This window comes from Trachurus trachurus (assembly GCF_905171665.1).
Source record: "Trachurus trachurus genome assembly, chromosome: 13".
Classification (NCBI taxonomy): Eukaryota; Metazoa; Chordata; class Actinopteri; order Carangiformes; family Carangidae; genus Trachurus; species Trachurus trachurus.
This window is the reverse complement of record NC_139892.1, coordinates 7,276,009-7,293,639: the sequence shown is the minus strand read 5'-3', so window position 1 is coordinate 7,293,639 and position 17,631 is coordinate 7,276,009. Positions and strand designations below refer to the sequence as shown.

Sequence of the window (17,631 nt, the reverse complement as noted above, 5' to 3'; positions counted from 1 at the left end):
TTTTAAATGACCGTGTCCCTGGTTTCTTATTTCTAACGAGTCGTTTTACTCTCAGACAAGAACTTTATTCAAATGTTTTATTTTCTTGTTGAAGTTTGGAGTAAATTTAATATAAGTGAATGAATGAAAAGCAGATAAAATGGAGTAAAAAATACTTGAGTCAAAGACATGACGTGTTTAAACAGTAAACATTGTGTCCCAAAGGTAACTCATTTCACCTCAGTTATTTAAAACAAAAACCTGAAATTTTGTGTTTCTGCTCCAGAACATGTGACAAGTCCCTTCTTCTAACTTTTTGGATAATTGATGAGTTGAAAAAAATGAACAAAACATGAGTAGTGCAAAGATTTACAGATTTTCCAGGTCTAAACTGACAGTAAAGTGAGTATTTGAGGTTGTAAACTGTTGGTTGGACAAAACCAGCAACTTTTATAATTGCCTTTTGACAATTTTATGATATTTTACAAGCCAAATACAAAAATAGTGTCATTAAGGAACTGTTTGGCATAATTGTAAATCAGCTTTACAGCTCCAAATCTTTGTTATTTTGAGTTGCGTTCTGGCAGAAAATCATGAAATATCCATCACAGGAAAATGATCTTATTCATTTTTCACAATTTTCTTCTTTATTAAAAACCAAAAACAAAGATAATTTCATTCGAGAAGGTGCTGGAAATAATTATCTAAAAACATCACTGCATAACATGGGGCTAAAAGTTACATTCGCATTAATGCTAATCTGATTAAAAAAGTGAGTCGGGGGGCTGCCAATGGAGCCAATAGATTCCCGATCAATACATACGTACCTAGATCAATAAATATGACTCGACATAAAAATAATATACATCATATTGAACAGAATGGATCGACACTGACAGGTGAATCCTATGGGAGTTGAACATGGTGCAGCATAGTTAAATACATATCCATACAAGTGCATCTCAATAAATTAGAATATCATCGAAAAGTTTATTTATGTCAGTAATTCAAGTGAAACTATTATATAATTATATAGATCTATTACACAGAATTAAACATTTCATGTCTTTATTTAATTAATTTTAATTGCAAAACCTCTTCCGGTGGAATTTTATATTTACGTTTCCATGGTTTCAGTAGTCGCGATATATGCATGGATTTTTTTTTTTCAATGAAAATCTGTAAAACGCATTGATCATCACACCAGCTTTTAACAATGGATATCACACAAATTGACATCCAAAGCCAGCGTTAATAGATCCATGCATTTACTGCAACTATGACAACGACTGCACTGCAAAAAATCAAATATCTTACCAAGAGTATTTGTCTTATTTTTAGTCAAAATGTCTAATTTCTAGTCAAAACAAATCTCATTATACTTAAAATAATACTCATCACATTAAAAAGCAGCTTGTTTTTAGACACTTTTTCCTTCTTTCAAGCAAATTTGGAATCACAATTTGGAAAAAGTCTCCATGTAAGTGAACGGGAGTCAAAATTTTATTTCATGATCTGATTGAAATGTGTCATGAGAAAATGACCTCTACCTGTTTAAAACATCACGTTTCATGCCGAGAAATCAGCAGTTTGTTGTAAAACGGCAATGGAAGGCGCAGAACAAAATTTTGTCAAATGGTCAGTTCTGTAAGAGGTACACAGTCTTGGAATAAGTTACCACCACACATCAGAAACTGTGACAACTATTTAGTCTTTAAAAAACATCTCAAACATTGGTTAAAAACAAATCAGACATGCACTCATATAGTTTAAATACTGTTTAAAACTGATGTCTGTTCCCGGGCATGTATGGTATATTGTTCTTTAACTGTGGGTCAAATTTGTCTGTTCTTATTTTGTTTGTCTGCGTCTGTTTTGCCTTGATATTGTCTGTCTGTGCTCTGTCTTGTAATTGTCCACTGTATGACTTGTCATCACAAGGTTTTAAAATTCTGTGTTATGTTTTTTAGAAACCTGCCTTGTTGGGACTGCGGCTGAAATTTAGCAGTTGTGCTAAGTCCGGCACATTTACACTGGTACTTAATGCGTCAGTGTTGATGAATGTGCACTGTCCCAATTCAATAAATAAAGAAATGAAATGAAATGAAATTTAGTGTGACGACGCCCTACAGACTACAGATGTCCCACAAAAAATACGTCACCAACTGACACGGGAAAGGAAGGGCGCCATGTGGTGACGTCACCTACGCAACGCGACCTGTAGTCTTTCTGGTTACAGATTCTTCTGAATTTTATTTTACAATAGTTTCACAACAAACTGCTGATTTCTCGGCATGAAACGTGATGTTTTTGTGACAGTTGAGGTTCCTGTCACTATGCCTCCGGTTGATCATGTGCCCTGGCTACTTGGCCCTCTTCACCTTGCCACATTTTAAACAGATATTTTTTTCTCATGGCACAATTCAATCAGATCACGAAATAAAATCTTGGCTCCCGTTCACTTACATGGAGACTTTTTCCGAGTTGAGGTCCCATGGCGACCGTTAGCTACTTCCTGCTTCCTCTTAGGCTCTCTATTCTAATTTATTGAGCTGCACCTTAAAAAGCAGCTTGTTTTTAGACACTTTTTCCTTCTTTCAAGCAAATTTTCACTTGAAATAATCTCTAAGTTTTTCTTCCTTATTACAAGCACAAAAAACTTGCTTTCACTGGCAGATTTTTCTACTTATTTCAAATGAATATTAGTTTGAAACAAGTGAAAATGATCTAAAAACAAGTTCATCTTTAGGTGATGAGTCTTATTTTAAGTGTAAAGAGATTAGTTAGAAATGAGACATTTTGACAAGAAATAAGACAAATATTCTTGGAAAGATTTTGAGTTTTTGCAGTGTGAAAACCATGGAAACGTAAACTTACAATTCCACCGATGACGTTCAGAAACTTGTGGATATGCACCCAATACCTGGTTGAGCTACTGGAAATGGACTTTTCCATTATATTCTAATTTATTGAGCTGCACCTGTATATATTTGTATATTTGTCTGAGCTACAGTGTCAGGCTGTTTATGTTCCTGGCCGCCCTGAGCGCCGACTTCATGGCGGTCTCGATCCAGCCGTGCGGCGTGGCCGTGTGCTCCCCGGCGAAGTGGACGCGCCCCTCGCTCTGGAACAGCTCGCTGGCGTAGTGTCCCTGCTGGTACGGCGTGAACAGGGCGAAGGCGCCGAGGCTGTACGGGTCCAGCCCCCACTTCTTCACCAGCCCCCCCGTCCACAGCCCCCTGATCCGCTCGCCGTGGATCAGCACCAAGTCCTCCAGCACCACGGCCTTCAGCTCCTCCTCGCTCATTCCCTGGAAGAGCGTGGAGTCGTCGGAGCAGGTGTAGGACGCCAGCAGAGCCCCCGCCGCTGTGCCAGGGAAGCTGTGGCTGGGGTAGTAGATGAAGCGCGAGGGGCGGTCGGTGATGCTCTTGCCCCCCCGGATGCCCTCGGTCTCCCAGAAGCGCTCCTTGAAGCTCAGCACCACCTTGGTGGAGCTGGCGTAGTGCACCGAGCGCAGCGCCTCCATCTTGTCCCCGGACAGCGGCGGCGTGAAGTCGATGAAGACCGTGGCCTTGGCGGTGGCCGTCACCAGGGCGAAGTCCGCCGTCAGCGTGTTCACCGAGCCCGAGTTACGCCAGTCCTGGTAGGCCACGGTGACGCCGCCGTTGGTCTGGTTGATGGCCTTCACCTTGGAGTTGAGGAGGACGGTGGCGTTGAGCAGCTGGTAGAACGCCGTGGGCAGGTGGTCGAAGCCGTCCGTCACCTCAAAGTACCTGGAGAACAAACAGGCAAAACACAAAGGTCAAAACTCGTCATCAGTGAATATTCCTTTCATCCAGTTGTCCACAGTCCATGATTGCTTTTCATTCGCCCACTGTAACCTTGTTTTTGTCCGTTTAGGTGTTCATGATGGCCTTCGTTTGACTTTTCTGTATCTAAATCCCAATTCCTTTAGGCGGTTTATTAGGTGCTTTAGGCGGTTTACTCCAGTTTCACCCATTTGTTCCTCAATTTGTTTTCTTGTGAATGTTCTGTTCTCTAAACATGTTGCTTTAAAGGGACAACGAGGAGTTTCTATTTGGTTATAAAAAAGTCTCACGTTAATGTGGATGAATCTACATTACCCACACTTGTTAATGGCTCCATTTTCGATAAATATATTTTGTCTCTATCGTTATTTTGTTATTATTAGTGGTGGCGGAAATGCTGGTCGCGCCGACCAGCGTTTCCTTACTTTCGGTTTTGCGGACGCTGCCCGGCGAGTCATGAGAATAACGCCGCCGAATCGCCGTTTATGGTCGGAACTACGATGGTACCTGATCGTCTTCGAACCTCTGACTTTAATTCTTGATTAATGAAAACATGAGTCCGTCTTGCGCCAGTCAAAGAATTTCACGGTGCGCGGAGGCTCATAAATGTAGTGTGAAAACGCTTCGCTTTTCCAAAACTCCTTGTTGTCCCTTTAAGTTTTCTATCTTGACGCTACCAGTGTAATTCCATACTTTTTTCCTCTACTTGATCTAAAAAAAAAAATTGTGGCTGATTACAACAATTTTCTTTCTTGCTTTTTTTTTGTGTTTCTTAAAGCCAGAAGGTTGGCATTTTGAATAAAAATAGTTTTGTGGCTCCTACAAAATAAAGGGGCCGTCCATACAAACGCGGGTATTTTTGAAACTGTGTGCTTCTCTGCACGGTTCGGCCTTTCATCCACACGTACAGTAACCGCAGTTGTGGGCTCCTGAAACCGGAGTTTTTTGTAACCGGAGTCCAGGGTGAACTTTTTCTAAAAGTCCGGTTTCAGCTTCATGTGTGGACAGGAAAACCGAGGAAAACCGCAATTTCTTGTCAACATTGTTTGACGTCACACTGTGCGAGGGTAAACAGTAAGTTGTATCCATGGAGACTTGTGGAGCATTCGAGACGTGACCAGCTGACGGAGTTGCTGCAGAGCCTCCAGTCTCTGTTTGCTGTTACCTGGTGCTATTTAACATTTAGCATAGCCATTGTTGTTTTCCGGTATGAATTTTTCCAGCCTTAGCCGTGTTTCCACTGCAGGAGTTCCTGGTAAAGGGAGGGGGTAGGAACTTCTACAGGAACCGTCCTCTCACTCGGCCCTCTCAGCGGCCGTGTTTCCACTGCAGAGTCGGACCCCGCGGCGACGTCATGAGTTTCGATCGTCGCTTTAATCGCCGTGCGACAGTTTCGACCGTGACGTCACCCAGGGAGGTCACAAGCACATGCACAAAAATCATAACAACAGCGAAGAACGAAGAAGGATGGAAGGAGCTGAGGCGGTAGCCGCGTTTCTGGTTTGTGTGTTTGTGCACATGGCGGTTGATTGTAATCCTGCTTGAGTTTTTTTTTTTTTTTTACTTTTCACGGCATTGTTTTGCGGCGTGATGGATCCCCAGTGTGTCGAGGTGCGCTGATATTTTCATTTCGCCGCGATGACTCAAACCCCCTCTGAATCGTCAATCGTCCTCATCGTCGGTCCATCTGTGTACATCTTCCTGCTGTTTTCTTGTTGTTTACAGCGGTGTCTAGGCTAATGCTCCCCTTCTGCTCCCCCTTTTAAAAATGCCGGTTGTTTTGGTGCTTTCTGGTAGTGTCAGAGCCTGCTCTAGCTTTAGCCAATCAGTGCCGGGTTAAAGGGATAGTTCAACATTTTGGCAAATTGGCCCATTGCCATAATTGCTATAGTCATAGCAGTAGGTTCATTACCTTTAATTGTAGGTGTAAGCTATTTTCAGTACGGCGGAGCGCAGCAGCTGGCTGCTCAGAGCTACGCTATGGAGGCTAATGGAATTTCTTGGTTTCCCTCATTAAACTCATCAAATTCAACATCCCAAAACTCCACAGCGCTTTTGTAGACAAGTTGTGACCTGCACAACCACCACGCTATGAGATAATGACGGAACGATACGAAACGGAGCCGTTTACGAGGTAAATACAGGGTAAATACGGAGACTGCTTGCTGAAAAACTGTCCCTGAACGCAACGCGCATCAGCGGTTTTGTATGAATTTACCTCAAAAACGGCTCCGTTTCGTATCGTTCCGTCATTATCTCATAGCGTGGTGGTTGTGCAGCTCACAACTATAGCAATTATGGCAATGGGCCAATTTGCCAAAATGTTGAACTATCCCTTTAACCTCGAGCCCCACCCAGGAGCTTTTCAGGGCCGAACGGAGTACCTACCCTGGAGTAGGTACTCCGTTGGCCCCCGTAAAAGTTCCTGTAAATGGCCCTGTGGGGGAGGTTCCTGCAGTGGAAACACGCACCTACGGGGCTGGCCCCATAAAATTACCCCGAAGTTCCTGCAATGGAAAGGCGCCTCTTGTGATTGGCTAAAATGGCCTTCCTGTTAGGAGTGCTATCGCCACCTACTGCTTTGGCATGTGCATGACATTGTTTGAGGCGGATTTTGCGGTTTCATGTGGATGGAGATATTTTTATTTTTATTTACCCGTGTTCGTGTGGACTAGGCCTAACTAACTAACTAAATGAGCACCCTCCAAGAGCGGTGATTCCATAATTTTTGACAGGGTTAAATACAATACATCCTGAAAGTGTCAATATCAGACACAACCAACCCCATAGTCACAAGTTTCAATGACTATTGTCTATTACAACTATTACAACTTGGACGAGAGTGGTCAGTCAAACGTACATCAAACATCAAACCAACTGATGAAGCCACTTGGATAAAGGGGCGAAACGTCTTCAAGACAAAAACTAAGTCCAGTTGACTTGATTTGATGCCTTTGATCTGGACAAATGAGAGTCTGCACAGACAGGATGTTTCTTACTGGGTGTTGTCGTTGATGTCTGACTGTATGTAGAGCATCTCGATCAGTGACGTGTAGAAGAGGCTGTTTTCATTCAGGATGTCCCCGATCATCCTCAGGGCTCCGCGGCTCAGGTTCCCCTCCTTCACCAAATATTCCTGTCAGACACCAAAACAATATCAAATAAAAATCCAAACGGTGAAAACCTTTAAAGGGATAGTTCACCCAAAATTGAAATATCACTCATTATCTACTCCCCCTCATGTGGACTAAGGGCTGGGAGAAGTTTCAGAGTCCTCCGTGGCTTCTCTGAGTTCCAGCGGGGCTCCGTGCAGCACTGCATGTCCATATAACGGTTGCAAATGGATACCAACTGTCTTCGTAACAAAAAGACACACCAAAAAACATCCAAATACCTCCATGCTGCTCGTATGTAATGTCCGTCTTGTATTGAAACCCCGAAATGCGAAAATGTCCCGAAAAAAATTAAATAAGTCTATATTTCAAGCTTGTTTGTAGCGGAAGCTCCTCTTCCTGGTTGGTCAAATTTGACGAGCCGGGAAGAGGAGCTTTGAGAAGCTTCCGCTACAAAACAAGCTTCAAATATAGACTTATTTAATTTTTTTCGGGACAATTTCGCATTTCGGGGCTTCAATACAAGACAGACATTACATACGGGCAGCATGGAGGTATTTGGATGTTTTTTGGTGTGTCTTTTTGTTACGAAGACAGTTGGTATCCATTCACAACCGTTATATGAACAAATACTGCTACGCTGAGACCCGCTGGAACTCAGAGAAGCCACGGAGGACTCTGAAACTTCTCCCAGCCCTTAGTCGACATGAGGGTGAGTAGATAATGAGTGAAATTTCTATTTTGGGTGAACTATCCCTTTAATTCAAGTCGATTCAATTCAAAGTAAATGTCTAACCTTCACTGTGTAGGAGTCGTATTTGTTGAGCATGGCGCTGCAGCCCATCGCCTTCAGGTCGTCCCTCACCTACACACACACACCACAGCGCTTACAGAAAGATGAACAAGATAATAAACCAATAAATGATAATATGTGTAATAATGATAATGAATACAAACCTTCCACAGAGCCTGGCTGAAGAGCTGAGCGGCCGACTTCCCCCTCTCTCTGTCCGTCAGCGTGTAGTTGAGCACCGTGGGGTCGTTTTCCACGGCGTAGGTTTTCTGCAGCGCGCCGTTGACCAGGTAGAAGGTGTTGATGTCGTCTTGGATGAAGTAGTTCAGGGGGATTTTGATTTTGGAGATGAAGGACAGAAGGATCCTGGGGAATATATTCAACAGGTACAGTACGTCAAATATCTCACAGGGGAAATGGGATATTTCTTTCTTCTTTTTTACTCTTGGGTGAAGCCAATCTTTTTCAGTTCATTTTACCATTTCTCCTTGAAGAGCACCTTGAGTTACTCCATTATCAATAATCAGCACACATAAACTCTACACCCATTAAACACAGTAAACTTCTCTTTTTATTTTTGCTCTCTCTGACTACATTTGTTTATTTACTTCTTCTTTTTTTTAAAGGGAAAGTTCAACATTTTGGCAAATTTAACAACGTTACCAGACAGAGTTGTTTTAGAGGGAAATTCAGAGACTGCTTGATCAAAAACCGTCCCCGATGGAAATGAGCATCAGTGATTTTGCATGAATTTCCCTCTAAAACAACTCTGTCTGGTATCGTTGTGTTATTATCTCATAGCGTGGTGAATGTGCAGGTCACAACTTGTCCACCAGACCGTTGTGGAGTTGTTGGATTGTGTATTTGATGAGTTTGATGAGGGAAACCAAGAAATCCCATGAGCCTCCGTAGCGTAGCTCTGAGCGGCTCGCGGCTCTGCTCCACCGTTCTAAAAATAGCTTGCAACAACAAATGAAGGTAACGAACCTACTCCTAACACTATAGGGATTATGGCAATGGGCCAATTTGCCAAAATGTGGAACTATCCCTTTAACACTCGCATTCCGACGGCATCCCATGAAATTGACTTCACAACGCTATGAACTGTGGGTAAGTCAGCATGGATGCAGCATGGATGCTGACTTACGGTAAGGGGGCAGAAAGGGCTCATTCACTAGGTGCGTTTCCATGACAGATTTTCGCCACAAAAAAAAAAAAAGCGATATTTCTGAAACTTCGAAAAAGTACAATTGCTATTTGCATGTTTTTCCATTGAAAGGGGACCCCAGCGTTGATGAGGTGCTGACAACAATAGACGGTGAACAAACAGGGAGAACCTTCGCGCTTCAGCGAACGAACCGTGGACCGGTGCGTCTCAGGGCTGGAGACAGATAAGGATGCTGGAGGACACGGTTGATTTATACACATTTATTAAGGTGCACCTTAATAAAAGAGCAAATCTCCTCCATACAAACTTGAAGGGATCTTATTTTCCGGACTAACTATCAACCAATGCATGCTACACTTCGGGCCTGTTATTACAAACTCAATAAGAAATTTCAAGGCGGTTGAGAAGAGTCTGGGGGGGAATTGGAAATGGCATGTGAATACTCCACTGTGGGGGAATAAGAATATTATCTCAGGGAATAAGCCGTTTGAGTCAGCTGCATGGTCCTCAAAGGGAGTGTACAATCTTGGAGATGTATTTGATCCAGGGGGTATGTGCAGCTTCCAGACTTTGTGTTCTCTTTTTAATCTGCCAACATCATCCTATTTTTTGTACCTCCGACTACGGTCAGCTCTCCGTGCCTATGGTGTGCAGACGAACTCTAAGCTACAGACACATCCTGTTGTAGGCTGGCTATCCACAACGAACACCAGAGGACTCGTATCAGTTGTGTACTCACGACTTCAAACACATACACAGAAAGAGCTACCCTTGGCCAAGGCATGGTCCAGAGACTTGGCTGTTGTGGAAGAGGACATAAACTGGGAAAGTGTCTGGAAGAACACACTTCACTCGTCCAAGAACCCTAATCACCAGCTGATTCATTATAAGCTGTGTCAGAAAGCCTATCTGACGCCACTTGTGAGATATCATATGAAGCTGTCAACCAGCCCAAACTGTGGCCTGTGCTCCTTGAATACACCAGGAACATTTAAACACATGGTATGGGACTGCCCAGAGGTCTATGGCTTTTGGAGGAAGGTAACAGTGACTTTGTCTAATATGATTGATAAACCTGTACCTCTGGAGCCGACTATCCTCTTGCTCAATGATGACTCACAGTTGGGGCTGAATGAGAAACAACGCAAAATTTGGCTGGCTGGTTTGACGGCTGCCAAAAAGCTAATAGTACAACGTTGGCTACCTCCTCACAACCTATATGCTAGGAAATGGCTGGAATACTTTCAGGATGTGGTCATGTTAGAACTTTCTACAGCACGGGTGAACAAAGCTAAAAGCTCTACACTGGACTCATGGAAGAGAGCTGCTTCGGCTGTAACGGACCTGCTCAGGTCTGATTAAAGTACCCAGTACCAGTAAGACACCAGACCGAGAGGGGAGGGGGGAGGGAAGGGTTGGCCGCCGGGGGTAGGGAGGGTTTTGTTAAAATGTTTGTACTGTTGATAATATTTGACCTTGATATATGAAAATGATGCCAATAAAAACAGTTGTTCATAAAAAAAAAAAAAAGAGCAAATCTCCTTCAACCATGCACGGAAAAGGGCCTTTTTGTTCCACGGCATCTGTTCTTTTGAGAATCCGCCCCCCCAACCTGACAGATTGTTTAGTTTAAGCCACAGAAGATGACATTTTAATCACCGTGAGGGCAGTGCAACGAACTGTAAAGTGTAAACGACATAACACAATATTATCAGATCATCAAAGCTGATATGACGCATCTGTGTTGGCAACAGCTGCCTCGTTGCATGTAAAGTCCTGCTGCTTCTACAACAATTATAAATCCTGTGTTCATTCTCTGTTAGCTCAGTTCTGGTCTCTACCCATTATCTGGCTATCCAGCTGCTAAATGATTTGTTGTGTTCACCAGTTCACATGCTAACCTTTGGGTTTATCTACCTGAAAATAATGCTGATGAAAGGCAAAACAGAAAATAATAAGCCTTAAACAATAAACTGGAAGTATAGCAGGAGCCAGGAGAGTTGACGAGCTGCATGGTTGTCTTTGGGTTTGTGTCTTTATGTCACACATCTAATTACAACAATGATATAGTAACTGTAAAGTAGTGATGTCCCACAATGCAGAAACACTGACTTATTAATTAGAAGTAGCTGTCGGGTAATTGGACCAACTGATTAATCCAGGTGTGCCTGACCATTGTTGTGAGGTCAGACACACCTGGACTAATCAGTTTGTCCAATAATGTAAGACAGGAAATAAAGGAGCTGCCTTATTTCAGGAAGTAGTGGAGCTGTGCATAAAGCCCATTCTACGCTAAAAAGTGCAGTTTGACATCATACACTTGTGTTTTCTGTGTTTACAAAGTGACAGGAAGTCCTGACGGCTGGTTTTAAAGGGATAGTTCAACATTTTGGCAAATTGGCCCATTGCCATAATCCCTATAGTCTTAGCAGTAGGTTCGTTACCTTTATTGGTCGGTGCAAGATGTTTTTAGAACGGCGGAGCAGAGCCGTGAGCTGCTCAGAGCTACGCTACGGAGGCTCATGGGATTTCTTGGTTTCCCTCATCAAACTCATCAAATACACAATCCAACAACTCCACAACGCTCTGGTGGACAAGATGTAACCTGCACATTCACCACGCTATGAGATAATAACAGAACGTTACCAGACAGAGTTGTTGTAGAGGTAAATACAGAGACTGCTTGATGAAAAACTGTCCCTGAAGGCAACGTGCATCAGCGGTTTTGTATGAATTTCCCTCTAAAACAACTCTGTCTGGTAACGTTCTGTTATTATCTCATAGCATGGTGAATGTGCAGGTCACAACTTGTCCACCAGAGCGTTTTGGAGTTGTTGGATTGTGTATTTGATGAGTTTGATGAGGGAAACCAAGAAATCCCATTAGCCTCCATAGCGTAGCTCTGAGCAGCTCGCGGCTCTGCTCCGCCGTTCTAAAAACAGCTTGCACCGACAATTAAAGGTACTGTGACGAACCTACTGCTATGACTATAGGGATTATGGCAATGGGTCAATTTTCCAAAAATGTTGAACTATCCCTTTAAGGCTCCGTTTCTGAATACAGGCTGTGTGCATTTCTCTGGACTGATGCTTTGATACTTTCACAGTATTAATATAGAACCTAGAGCTGATCAATAATAATCACACTACACATGATGGGACTCACTTATGGAAGTTGGGGATCCTCATGGCGCCCATCTCTGCGTACCAGCCCTCTCTTTTGTTCCTGAAGGTCTCCACTCGTCCTCCGATACGGTTGCTTGCCTCGATTATGGTCACCTTGTTGCCCACGGAGACACAAACATCATGTTAAACACACGTCTATACACAGTACGTCAGCCTACAGAGTGAGTTTTACTGCACTTTAACATGGATTAAGTGTCAACAAGTGTAAAACACAGGCTCTCTGCTCTGTCCCTGAACCTGACATCAGATATTGTGTTGTTATTAAACCACACCTGAACTTTGAGTAACCGACCCCAACGTTTTGGTTCAGTTGTTCTGATATCAAGCAGTAAGTCAGTGGACCGATCGAAAATATACTTGTTTCCCACAGTTTGTTTCTACAGTAAGTTCATTTGCATTTGCTGTTTTTACAGATAGCCAACCGTTTTAACGGGCACAGTGGTGATAAATGCTTAGATAGAAGTCTGTGAACAGGGTGTGTTTACCTTCAAGATGTCTGAGGACAGCATGAGACAAAAGAAAACACACATCTGTAATTCAGTTATTCAATAATCTGCACAATTAAAAGTATCAGTTCTTTCTCTCTTGTCTTTTATTTTGAAGTGTTGATGAAAAGAAGATATGTTAGAAACCATCTCAGTGTAGTTTTCCATCTCCTCTCTCTTTTAGCTTCTCTCTGGAGCTCTAGTTAACAACAGGTCGGTATCAGCCAATCAGAAGAGAGGAGGAGGAGGCTCTGAGCCTCTCTTCTGATTGGCTGACTGTTTTCTGAGTGATTCAATAAAAAATAGAGCAGATTTCAGAATAAAACACTCAGAGAAACCAAATCCTGCTAAATTGTTGGTTGGATGGATGGTGGGACCAGGTGTTGAGGGGGCGGGGCTTTGTTGTGACATCACAAAGTGACAGGAAGTCCTGACGGCTGGTTTTAAGGCTCAGTTTCTGAATACAGGCTGTGTGCATTTCTCTGTGGACTGAGGCTTTGATACTTTCACAGTATTAATATAGAACCTAGAGCTGCTTTATAATCACACTACACATGGACATCTACCTTTATACTGTATGGAGCTTTAATACAAACATCTACCTTTATACTGTATGGAGCTTTAACACAAACATCTACCTTTATACTGTATGGAGCTTTAACACAAACATCTACCTTTATACTGTATGGAGCTTTAATACAAACATCTACCTTTATACTGTATGGAGCTTTAACACAAACATCTACCTTTATACTGTATGGAGCTTTAATACAAACATTTAAATGCAACTAAATGGGACCTTTAACGTGCATCTTTATCACCTGTCTCTAACAGAACAGGTGTTTATTTCCTCTCTGTAGGCGACTTTACCTTGTGACCTGCATCTTCCAGAAACTTGGCGGCGGTCAGTCCAGCCATGCCTCCGCCGACGATCGCCACGTGACGAGGCGTCTTGGTGGCGGGGAGGCCTTTATCCACGATGTTGAGGAGCTCGTTGTAGTCGGTGTCCTGGAGACAATCGTACAGGGGGTCTCCGATGATCCCGCTCACAGCGACCACCACCACCCCCACCACCACCAGGGGAACTGAGCAGAGGCAGCACAGAGAAGGGATGAAGTCAACACACTGCAAAAACTCAAAAAACAAAACAAAAAAAAACAATCTTTCCAAGAACATTTGTCTTATTTCTTGTCAAAATGTCTCATTTCTAGTCAAAACTAATATCTTTCCACTTAAAATAAGACTCATCACATTAAAAATGTACTTGTTCTTAGATAATTTTCACTTGTTTCAAACAACTTTGACTAGAAATAAGACAAATATTCTTGGTTAGATTTTGAGTTTTTGCAGTGTACTAATTCAATTTCAATCTATTTGTTTATTTAGGGAAGAAAGAAAGGACAATCTAGTTTATTTATGGACATTTGAATGTAAATATGACAGATTGTAGCCCAAAGGTTAATTTCCATCTGTTGTCCCTCAGCAAGTTGTTTGTGCTTGTAATAAGAAAGAAAAACTTGCTCCACTATCAGATTCTTCTACTTATTTCAAGTGAAAATAGACTTGAAAGAAGTTAAAAGTGTCTAAAAACAAGCTACTTTTTAAATGTCATGAGTCTTATTTTAAGTATGATGAGATTAGTTTTGACTAGAAATGAGACATTTTGACTAGAAATAAGACAAATATTCTTGGTATGATTTTGAGTTTTTGCCGTGTATGAGTCATGAAACAGACACTTTCTAATTTTAACGGCTGAAACTCCCGAAATGAACGCTGCGAAAATCACAAACGTCCAGTTCCCTTTTTTTTTTTTTTTTATTCCTTTTTGCGGCTGAGCTTGAAAACATGGATGAATCACAGACTGACTGACATTAACTCTTCAAAGGTTACAGCTCATGACCAAAAAACCAGACAGTTCTCTTGGGTTTTTTATGAGATTTCCCAGTTCAGTTCTCATCGAGTTCTGTGGAGATGATTGTTCTGCTTCATGCGTCCCCAGCCATGCCAATCTACTTCAACACTTACCTACAAACTTATATACTGTACTTATAAACATAACTACCTACTGACCTTTATACCTACTTATATACACTGCCCATCAAAAAAAAAAGTCTGCCTTTAGCTTTTATTACAGCATGCATTCACTGTGGCATCTTTTCAATAAGTTTCTGCAATGTCACAACATTTATTTCCGTCCAGAGTTGAATTCATTTTTCAGAGATTCTCAATGGGGTTCAGGTCTGGACTCTGTGGTCACATTGGACCATGTTTCTTCCTTGAAGATGCTGGTGCCCCCATATCCTTCTAGTTTTGAATAATGCGTTGGACAGTTCTTAACCCAGTTTTAGTCTCAACAATCTCCTTTAGATGTTTTATTTGGTTGATGCCAATAATTTGACCCTTCAGAAACAGATTAACATCTTCTCCATGACCACAGGATGTGTCTTCTGACATGGTTGTTTAAGAAACGAGACTGCATCAGTTAGGGTTAAATAAGTTGTTGCCAGCTGAAACATAATCATCCATGCAGTAATTATCCAACGAGAGGCTCTGACCTATTAGCTTAGGTAAATCCAAGTGAAGATTTTTTTTTGGAACGGGCAGTGAGTGTACCTAATCTAATTTAACACCTACCTATCTACTTTTATATGCCTTCCTACCTAACGACCTACCTACAAACCTACCTACTGACGTTTATACCTACTTATATACCTACTTACAAACATACCTACAGACCTACCTATATGATTATCTACCTCAACAACCACCTACAAACCTATATAGTATCTACTTATATATGTACCTACTGACTTTTATACCTTCCTACCTACTTATATACCTAACTACCTTCTTACCTACTGACTTTTATACCTCCTTGTTATGCCTGACTTAGACATACCCACCTACTTCAATACCTACGTATCTACTCAAATGCCTACCTACCTACCTACCTACCTACCTACCTACCTACCTACCTACCTACCTACTTATATACATACTTACCTACTTATAAAAAATATCTACCTACCTACCTACCTACCTGACTTATATTTACCTACTTACAAACATACCTACCTACTTACCTCCTCAAATGCCTACCTACCTACCTACCTACCTACCTACCTACCTACTGACCTTAAACTTGAAAGATACATTTTGTAATTAAATCACAACAGCTGCATTGGAGTTTTAACAATTACAACTAATTATAATAGTAGTCTTCATTTGATGTTTGGGCCCCTGCAAGGTATATATAGCTTCATAGTTTCGGGGTGGTCCCATTTTACAAAAATGAATCATGTTTTAAATGTTTTGAAACTGAAACTGAACTAAGTTGTCAAATGTCAAATGATGTCATTTTACAAAACAGGAAACACTCTTAACAACAGATAGTTGTTTTGAGACACGTGTGCAAAACTGTAAAGAACAATTCTCTACAAATCTGCACAAAAACCACTCGGTCAACGTCTCATTGATTAAAAAAAAAACACTATTCAACGCCTACCTAAAACTGCTTATACACTTTCTTTCATCATTTGAGCATCACAAGCAAAATGATCCATTCAGTTATATAAAAATCTGTCTCATATACATGTAAACGCTTTAAATGAGTCAAATTGTTACTCACAGAATTTGCAGAGCGCCATGTGAGGGATCATCTTGAGGATGCAGCTCCACGGTCTGGACTTCTTCCTTCTGCTGCTGATACCGGCTCTATGAGAGGAAGAGGAAACCTGCCAGACAGAGGTTGATATGAGTTTAGTGGAAGAGTTTAATTTTCACATTTAAAAAAAGAATAAATACGTAACATTTGGTGAAAACTGCACATGAGCAAACAGAGGCAAGAAAAAAGTGAATGGACGTCTCTCTGGCTGCTTCCACTCACCTGTAACAGAGGTAATGTCTCACAAGTCATGACTGAGGACAACTGACCGAGCTCCTTAATAAAGCTAAACTTTTTAACACTCTCACACACTCACACACACACACACACACTCTCACACACATACACACACACACTCCCAAAGCAACCTGGAAAACCTGGAAGCGTGGTATGTGTGAATTTGCACACAACGTCATTTTAATGAGGGACTGAGTGGCTCCTCACGTCGGCTAGAAATATTTTCCCACACCGGCTCGAGAGTCAACCACACTGAACAAATCAGATTAGTGAGGTTATACTAGTCATCTGCATGCATACCTCATTTCCTCCATCTTCATTCATTCATTTCAATATTTGACCTGAAAGCGCTCATTCGCTGCCATCAAATAATAAAAAAGACTTAAATCTGCATCGGCACCACACAAAAACACAGCTCAAACACAATAAATACCCTTTTCTATTAAGCATCTTTGTGTTTTAAAGTCTTAGTGTAAAGATTTGAGACACAGCAGTCCTACTCACCCATGTCCTTCTGTGTTCAAAACTTAATGACACACAGGCAGATTTTATAGGAAGTAATAGGAACCAAAAGTAAAGGGGGATTACAGTACAAAAAAGGGAAAAAACAGAAAAGGAAACTTCAGTTTCAGTTTCCCGACAACATCAGTAGCTGCATTGTGGTTGTTTGTGTCTGTAACCAAGCTGAATGGACGAAACTGGAAGTCAACAAAGCAAAGAAAGGAAATAGAAACTGATGAAAAAAAGAGTGAATAATAGGAAAAGAAAAAGAAACAAACCTGTTAAAACCTCCCTGAAGGAGCATCAAGTGTCTGCTGCTTCTGCTCTGCTGCCTTCATCTGTCTGTCTGCTCTGTCTGTGGTTCAGCTGCAGCTTTTTACCTGACGAGACTTCATATCAGCAGCTCAGGTGAGACGCTGCATGACAGCTGACACGTCCAGCGACATAAAAACTGGTTTATGAGCGAGGATGGCGTCGCTGGAGGTCAAGGTGCAGGTTTTATTTAAGGTTTTTTTTTGTCATAGTATGAGAAAACACAGGGGTCAGTGAACTAATGAGGCTTTGGGAGTTAAATCAGCCATGTTAATGTATAATGTGTAGAGGAGGGGGAGGTGGGAAAGAAGAGAGAGAAAAAGATGCTGTGCACAATTATATAATCCTTAATGTGAGTGTATTCAGAGTGTGTTCAGCTCATTTT

At 41.8% G+C, this 17,631-nt stretch overlaps 1 protein-coding gene across 1 annotated transcript; it reads right to left on the bottom strand.

Moving 5' to 3' along the window:
* Positions 1 to 2,986: 2,986 nt before the first annotated feature.
* On the bottom strand, positions 2,987 to 16,942 carry il4i1 (interleukin 4 induced 1; the record flags this gene model as incomplete). Its single annotated transcript, XM_083984654.1, has 8 exons — positions 16,938 to 16,942; positions 16,161 to 16,266; positions 13,403 to 13,617; positions 12,028 to 12,140; positions 7,859 to 8,060; positions 7,698 to 7,766; positions 6,788 to 6,924; positions 2,987 to 3,752 (listed from the first exon to the last, which is right to left on the bottom strand). Exons 2-8 carry the CDS (start codon positions 16,189 to 16,191, stop codon positions 2,987 to 2,989), a joined length of 1,533 nt encoding a protein of 510 aa, XP_083840780.1. The 5' UTR covers positions 16,192 to 16,266; positions 16,938 to 16,942.
* Between the last annotated feature and the right edge of the window lie 689 nt (positions 16,943 to 17,631).